Source organism: Capsicum annuum, chromosome 11 (assembly GCF_002878395.1).
Source record: "Capsicum annuum cultivar UCD-10X-F1 chromosome 11, UCD10Xv1.1, whole genome shotgun sequence".
Classification (NCBI taxonomy): Eukaryota; Viridiplantae; Streptophyta; class Magnoliopsida; order Solanales; family Solanaceae; genus Capsicum; species Capsicum annuum.
The window spans coordinates 97,377,430-97,386,521 of record NC_061121.1 but is presented as its reverse complement, the minus strand read 5'-3'; the positions used below and the strand labels follow the sequence as shown (position 1 = coordinate 97,386,521).

Genomic DNA, 9,092 nt, shown 5'->3' with positions numbered 1-9,092 from the left:
TTCAACACCAAAGTGAAAGTTGTGAAATCTTTTTATATCATTTGTCAGGAGATCCTGAACAACAAAAGATTGTCATTTATGTGAAGTGAAACCTTCCTAACATGGGTACTATAAGCTTAACACGGACGGCTCATCCATAGGAAATTTAATAGTAGAAGGAATATGGAGTGTAGTCAGGGATGACATGGGAGATTAGAATATAGGTTTTATGAAAGGTTTACCCTACGTCACGACGGAGTTAGCTAATAGTGAGGATTCATTTAGTGAAAAATTATACTATTTATACAAGTTTAAAATTATTTTTCATGTATATATAGCAGATGTTGAATCCCCTTCGATTAATTCTTTTGTTCATATTTTTTAATTTTGAACCCCCTTAGTTAAGATGTTGGCTTCGCCACTGCCCCATGCCACTAAACATCAGAGGCGGAGCCAGCCTCCCCGAACCCCTTCGACGGAAAAATATACTATTTATACATGATTAAAATTATTGTTTATGTGGTTATAGCAGATGTTGAACTCCCTTTAACTAAGTTTTCTTTGACTATTGAACCCCCTTAGTTGAAATCCTGGCTCCGCCTCTGCTAAACATACTGTTGAATTATCAACTCTTATGCAGGGACTGAACATCACATGGGAAAACAAATTTTTACCTATATAGACGCTTTCACAGACTACATTATTGTTGAATGCATGTTGTTGATCGGTAAATTGAAGGATCCAATTATTAAGCATGTCTCCCGTGAAGAAAACAAGATTGCCTACCTCCTAGCAAAAGAGGGAGCAAAGAAGAAAGTTCTTGACAGGATAAAGATTTTGATAGATCCTTCCTATGTTTGTCAATGAAGTTGTTTGGACAGAAATTATAGAGACTACATTTGAAAGATATGTTCTAACAAATAATATCAATATTTGAAACATCTATGAACTATCCCCTACGGAAGATTGTCCATAAATATGAGTCACCTCATTACGAAATTATGGATCGGATTTTACTAAATACTGGGCTAGTACCCGGGAAGAAAAAAGTTCGATCGTCTTATTGCATAAGACAACTGCTGCAACAAAAGTTTTAAATATTAGTTTAGGTGTAAGCGCCTCGCGCATGTATCTCACTTTATTAACTTCAGACGTTATACTAAATAGGATGTTTGTTTAAATAATAAAAGATGAATACAATAATTAAATTCAACATTTTTAGAGAATTTATTTAATTGAACCTAACTTTTATCAAAAAAATTTGTCAAAGTCAATCGACATTTAAATATCACCTGTAAACTGCAACAAAACAATACGATGATAGAGACATCAAAACAATATAATTAAATCTAATATTTACACAAAAATTTTGTCAAAGCCATTTGACACTCACCTACCACCTGTAAACTATAACAAAATAATACGATAATAGAGATATCAAAATAATACAACTAAACTCTACCTTTATACAAAAAAAATTCTCAAAATAGAGATATAAAACAATACAATTAAACTTAATTTTTACCCAAACAAAATCCTCAAAGTCAACCGACATTCATTTACCACCTATAAATTCATCCACGACCTATAAACTACAATAAAATAATACAATAGTAATCACAAAACTTCAGTTTTGATGAAAATAATTCTTGTTTGGGCGAAAAATTTGACCCTAAAGAATGACTGGAATGAAAATAAAGAAGATATATATACACATACGTTGAATTCTATTATGTTGACAAAAACAGTGAAGAAGTTGAGGGTTAGAAAATTAAGCATTCACTAATCTAGACATGCAATCGAATCAAGTTAGATGAGCATCAATCATATTTTTCCATAAGTAAACGGATTTCTTCGGTAGTTTAACGTGCATCTCAATATTTATAGAAGTATTTTCTTAATAGAATGCTATTTTAAGAGTATTTTTTTAATTAATCACTACAAAGAAAAATATTAATTAATTCTCCTTCCATATATTTTAGAAATCCCGTATATTTTAGGAGTCTCATATATTTTAAGAGTTTAGTTAATATAATAAAAATAATTAAATAATAAATTGAAGAAAATAGTAAAAAAATAATTTTGTCTAGAGAAAGTTTTTAACAAAGAACAAAAAATTCAAATCACTTTTCGGTCTTCACACTTATAATATATTAATATATTATAGATATAGATTATAGATATAGATGTTTTTCTTCTAATATCGTTGTATTGATTTTTGGAATCAACATAAATTAGAGGAGTAATTTGTTTTGTTGAAAATAAAGTAGGGAGAAAATTTTAGCGTTCTTCTGATTAATAAAAGTGGAAAAATATATGAAAGCGTATTGAAAAGAGTACATCAAAAACTCCAGTTCCCTTGCTCGTTTATTGGAGTAGAAATTACAAATATCTGCTTTAAGTTCTAATTTCAGACCACACCTACAACAGATACAAGACAAAAAGGACTGGACCATCCAATACTGCTACAGAAAAATAGTGTACTACAAGCACCAAATACATATTTTCAATATGGTGTGCCAAGAAGTTGGTAATAATTGGAGCTATTTACAGATCTGTCCAACGACTTCATAAATTTAGTATAAATGCAGCAATTGTCCTCATGCTACCACTGGATGCCTGTGATGCTGATCTTGTTCTGCACAATTAACAGAACTTTCAACGGCAATGCCTTGAGCACCGAAACAGAAGTACTGATTCATTAACTTCATGTTGAAGGAGCCATGTTTACGTGATAGTTTCGACTTTTCCCTACTGTTTGACATATTTAAGCTAGAGGCCCCAACACTCACATTGCCAAAATCCATCCTCTTCTCTTTGCTGACAACCACTGGAGATGACCAGGAAGATTCAGAATAAGCGCTTGATGGTGATCCATAAGACGATTGTGGAGTCATTTGGATAACACCGTGCATCAGCCCAGCTGCAAATATCTTTTTGGCTGATGGACCTGGAAGACAATTTTGGACAGGGAGCACTCTTTTGCTGTTTGGAAGCGATGACATCCTCGAGAATCTCCGTCGTAGAGGAATTGGCTGATCTCTCAAGCCAGAATACAATCTGTAAGATTCTACAGACATATTGTCTTCCAAGCCTCCCCTCTCTTCTTTTCGTTCTTTCTTCCTTTTCCATCGTAGTAGAAACTTTAAACGTCTAGCAGCACTGTTAACTGAGCGCAGTTTGTTTGATGAGTTTGACCCTTCAACAGAATGGCAAGCGCTCGATTCACCCCAGCACGAAGCAATTTCTGTGCTTGCACAATCACTATTGGCATCAGTTGCATTATCAATGCCAGCATACAGAAATATTTCTGCATCAGGGATCCTAAAAGAGGCACCAGGACTACCTCCAATACCCTGCATCTTCAGGTGGGAAGCCAGGACAGTTCTTGTCATATGGTCTTGGCAATTGGAAATTCCTCCAGCTGAAATGAGGCGCTTAATCAATATCTCAGAAGATGCAGATTGTGGGCGTTGCTTGAGGAGATCCAATAAGGTATTTCCATCAGCATCACGGATATTTAAATTTATAGAAAATGCAGTCATGAGGAGTTCCACAACATCAGTCTGAATGTTCTCAATTACAGCCAAGTGAAGAGCAGTCCGACCATCAATGTTCCTGATGTTAATTATGTCTTCGATCTCCATAATTTTTCCACGTACCAATTGCTTCATCAACTCCATTTGTCGATCCACCCTGCGGAAACTTGGGGTCCGAAAGCCAGCTACAGCCATGTGAAGGAACGTGTCTCCGTAATTGTTTCTCAACGCGGTAGATGAAGGAGAGACAGATATAAGAACTTTCACCACCTCTAAGTAGCCCCTATAAGCAGCTACATGCAGTGCGGTGTTTCCTTGGTTATCTCTGGAGTTAATAAGGCCATACCTTTCCAGTAAGCTCTTAACAACCTGCAAAGTAGTAACTTGGATAAATAGAATTCAACCATCAAAAGTAACTAATCTTTGGCAGTTCTGGACAACATCAAGTTAAAGCTAACGATAACGAGAAAGCAATGCTCAAACAAGACAGCTAATAGCCCAGGAGTTAACAGTTCAATTCAGTGAAATATCAACTACTCACTCTCTTAACAAAACCAAGCAAGTTATGCAAGTGCTTTTTCACACCAAACTGGTGTTGCGTACTTTAAAAAAACGATTATTTTGAACCACAGAACTCTTGGAAACTTGTTTAGATGCGTATCTTTAAGAAAGTGTTGACTGGGGATGTAAATGCCCCTGTTTCAGTCACAGGGCATGTATATCACAGCAGCAGCAAATACAGGCACAAATATGGTTGACAATATTGGAAGTTCTGAAAAATGTTTTATCTTTCCAGACTGACTAAAAAGGAGCAATTCATAGCCCAACCTTATTGGATGAAAAGTATGTGTGTTATAACTATCATATTTTCTTTTTTTTGTGGTGGTGGGGTGGGGTGGGGGGGGGGGGGGGGGGGGGGGGGGGAATAGCTATCATTTTGAATTCTTATTTTGTGGAGTAGGGTAGGACATTGCAGAGAATGTAACAGTTACAGACCAGCTGCTTAAGAAACAAAAGTGATTAATGATAAACTGAGTTCCAAAACTTTTGGAAAACAGTCAACACGGAGATAAATAGTCACCTCAACAATCGTAAGAGGAGAGCTTGCGTAAGGTCTCGTGTTTCCACAATTTCCTTCAATAACCTTAAGCCGGTTGGTTTTAGCCAGAGCAACAACTTTTTAGAGAGCCCTTAAGATGGGAACATGTAAATGATGAGTTCACTATTCAATTCAAAGTTTTGACTTCTTAAAATAGTATGCATTGAACTAAGCCAACAGCAGCTATAGACATAGTATTTATTTTATAGAAAGGTGATCCGAAGAAAGGGCTACATGGAACCAGCTTCATTTGAAAGGCACACTCCATGCTTTAGATCTGATACACTCTTCTATTTAATTTCTTCGGTACTTGGGATACATTAGAAAAAGGTTATCAAAGAAAATTACCCAAAATAATCTACTACTCATCAATTGGGAATATGACCTACTACAATCAAACTGATAAATCACAGTTTGAACCAGTATTTACGATAAAATACTCTGAAGAAAGGGCTACATGGAACCAGCTTCATTTGAAAGGCACACTCCATGGTTTAGATCTGATACACTCTTCTATTTAATTTCTTCAGTACTTGGGATATATCAGAAAAAGGTTCTCAAAGAAAATTATCCAAAATAATCTACTACTCATCAATTGAGAATGTGATCTACTACAATCAAACTGATAAATCACAGTATTGATGATAAAATACTGACTTGAAAGTTCTCCATTTCAACATATATTCAACAATCCTTCTGCTACATTTTTAAAAATAAAGATCACCTGTAACCCTACAAAGGGCTTCAATATTTTTAACCCGAAAGGGCTCATATATTTTAACCTGCAAGGACTCCATTTTTAAACATGTCAAGCAACAGTGATGAAGATTATATGAAGAACAAATATCATGCATGTGAAGAAGGGGAGATAAAGTTTTAACAAGAAAATCAAGTCTTGTTGGGTTTGAAATCGAGAGAACGTCATGCGGAAGCTAATAGTTTGTAAATTATGGAGACAATAATTCAGACGAAAAAGAAAAACATATTAAAAAAAGCATATTATTAATATGATTTGGTCAAACGACCTACATATTAAAAACTAATATTAAAAAGGCATAAAACTTATTGGGAGAAATCCCCTAAACAAGATTCTTTCAACGACTACATTGTGGATACTATTGTATTGAGAAATACGAAGAGAGATCCTCAATTTATCGAGGTAAAAAGTCTTTTCTCCAATAAAGAGATTAACCAAATATGAAAGAGATTTATACTTTCCTTTCGGAAAAAATAAAAGTAATTATGGTAATACTTTGACTTTCCTTTAATAAAAAATTAAAATTCAATTTTGGTAAGAAAATTAGAGCAAAAACCCTAACAAATCTTCTCTTTTTCGCTTGATTTTCTTGACAAAATAATCTTAATCTTCCTTTTCACACAATCTTCATATATCGCTGTTGCTTACCATGATTAAAAGTTGTGCGTTAAAAATAAAAGCATAGGTTAATATTATTAGAGCCCTGTATTATAAGTGAATAGGGTTGAAAGTGGAGTCTTATGCATTGAAAATGAGCACAGGTTAAAAGTAGAGCTCATGCGTTAAAAGTATATGCATAAGTTGAAAGGAGCCCAAGCGTTGAAGGTATGCAAGGGTTGAAAGTTGGATGCCTAAAAGTAAGCATGAGTTGAAAATTGATTTTGGATTTAAAATGGTTAGTAACAGGACTGTTGAAAATATTATTGAAACTTCCTTCTACACGTGTAGTTGGACAAAAATTTTCATTACCATCAAATTAGTTGCAACTTAATTTGAAATCACTTTAAATATGTCTATAATCTCATTTCACCAAAGCATTGGATTCTTGAACCGTAGGCTCTGAACCACTTGTTAGGTTTGAAATCGAGAGAGCGTCATGCAGAAGCTAATAGTTTGCAAATCATGAAGATAATAATTTAGACAAAAAAAAAACACATTAAAAAGTATATTATTAATATAATTTGGTCAAACAACCTACATATTAAAAACAAATGTTAAAAATCCATAAAACCTATTGGTCATCCCCTAAACAAGACTCTTTCAACGACTAGATTGTAAATGCTATTGTGTTGTGAAATAAGAAGAGAGATCCTCAATTTATAAAGGTAAAAAATTTATCCTCCAAGAAAGAAGTTAGCCAAATATGAAAGAAAACTATATATTTTTTTAAGGAAAGTAAAAATAATTATGATAATACTTTGACTTTCCTTCAATGGAAAATTAAAATTCAATTTTGAGAAAAAATCAAGACAAAAACCCTTACATGATCTACTACAATCAAACTGATAAACCACAGTTTGAACCAGTATTGATGATAAAATACTGACTTGAAAGTTCTCCATTTAACAAAGCAATTTCTAGAAATGGTATAAGCTAGAAGGGCACATGAATTAGAGGTTTCTTCAATACAAAGACATAAACAGGGGAGGGACAGCAAAACCAAGGAGAAACAACAAAAGCACACTAATTGAAGCAAGAAATAGGTGATTAATAAGTACGAAAGACTCAAAAGGGGCCGCTCGTTGCACTAAAGTTCCCTCTATGTGTGGGATCCAGGGAAGGACCGAACCAAATGATCTATTGTAAGCAAGACTCAACTGCCATTTTCAATGAGATCGAGGCTCTGTGGTCGCCACTCGCTATATGAATCATTTACAATCATTTGGCTCTATTTTGAGCTACTCTCATTCCAAGAACAACAACATTTACTAAGCCTCAAACCCAAGCAAGCCACTGTCGGCTATATGAATACTCAGCTATCTATGTCTCACGCTAAGCTCATATCAGTTTCTATCGTTCCAGATGTCAGTAATTTTTTCAATTAAGAGAAATTAGGATTCTCTAAATCAGGAGAGAATAGCAAAGATAAAAAAAATATATAGAAAGGTAAAAGAGAGCAAACAATATGTAGAACTTACCTCAACTTGCCCTCTACCAGAAGCAGAATGCAGGAGAGTAGATCCTTGAGCATCTCTATAAACCAAAACATCAGAGCAATTTCCAAGAATCTCCATCAAAACCTCCACATTCCCCCCTCTAGCAGCAGCATGAACTGCCCTATTCATCATTTCCAACTGAAAAGTGGAAGAAACCTCCTCTACTGATTCCCCTTTACTACTCTCAAGCAGCACCCTAAAAACTTGAGATTTTTTACTCCTAGCAGCTGCATAAAACATATCAGTAACACCATACTCTCCTTCACCAAACACCAACAAAGGGTCTCTTTCCAACAACTCTTTAACAAATTCCACATCCCCAGCTGCGGCAGCAGTATAAAGAAGCCAACCACCATAACCAGCTCTAATCAAAGAATTGTGTCCTTTCTTTGTTTCACCTTCAAGAAGAAGTTTTTTAGCAACTTCAGACCTACATTTTGCAACATCATCAAACTGTTCTTCATCATCCCAAACACTCTCAAGCCTTCTAATTCTACGTAAAGATGTGAGCTTTATGAGTAAATTGGTGTCTAAGTGAAGCAACTCCCTCACTAAATCATAATGACCATTTGCTGCTGCCCAGTCAATAGGAGAAGCAAACCACCATTGATCCCCTGTGCTTTCCCATCTCAAAGGAAAATAATTTGGAGGCATTCTTGATAAAAAGCTAACTACTCAACTTTCAACTATTAACAAAAATCCAAGAAAATTACTAAAAAGAGCAATACATCATGACCCAGTTCAGATTTGTCTATGATAATTTTACAAACTGTGACAAAACAAAATAAAATGGAAAAAAAGGTTGACAAAAGATTAAAGGGGTATCTTATAGAAAGTGTAAAAAGCTAAGTGAATACTGATCATGCACAAAAAGAGATGTGAATATTGGGATCTAAAGTTAGCAGTTTTCAAGAAATTGGTAAACTAATTAAGAAAACAAAAAAAAAAAAAAAGACGCTCAAGAAAGGAGGCCAAAGGTGCCAGCTTTATGCTTTGTTAGCAGATAATAACAAAAGGAACAAAGCCACATGTTCTGCAGATTTTTGATAGGGACTTTTGTATGGACACACAAGGGGGGAAAAAAAAGATAAATTTTGGAGAAGAGAAGGGCACAGGAAGTTTCAATATTTTATAAAGATTCAGTCCAAGAAGATCTCATAGCCCTCATTTTTCGGTTATTACTATTCCGATAAAGTAAACTAAGACCTCCAAATTCAAGCGATAGGCTAATGTTAGTACCATAAATTTTTATGATTCATTTCTTCCCCAAATTATAATGAAAATATTACTGCATCAGACTATTTTTTTTTTATTATGCACCTTAATTAATAGAGTAGTACTAAGGGATATTTGATTGAAAAATAAGTTATGCTGGGATTAATTATGATGGGATAAGTTATATTGAAATTAATTACGTTGAAATTATTTTTTATTGAGTGTTTGGTTTATTGTATTCAAAGTAATATGTATGATATAATTTCTAAGAATAAATTAAGTGATTACAAAAATACCCTCCATCTTATTTAACTCTTTTTTATATAATTTATTTTCAAACTTTAAAT

The 9,092-nt window shown here is 34.2% G+C and overlaps 1 protein-coding gene across 1 annotated transcript; it reads right to left on the bottom strand.

The window, feature by feature from the left end:
• Nucleotides 1–2,320: 2,320 nt before the first annotated feature.
• LOC107847848 (kinase D-interacting substrate of 220 kDa B) lies at nt 2,321–8,822 on the bottom strand. Its single transcript, XM_016692394.2, has 2 exons — nt 7,513–8,822; nt 2,321–3,887 (listed from the first exon to the last, which is right to left on the bottom strand). Exons 1-2 carry the CDS (start codon nt 8,182–8,184, stop codon nt 2,580–2,582), a joined length of 1,980 nt encoding a protein of 659 aa, XP_016547880.2. The 5' UTR covers nt 8,185–8,822; the 3' UTR covers nt 2,321–2,579.
• Between the last annotated feature and the right edge of the window lie 270 nt (nt 8,823–9,092).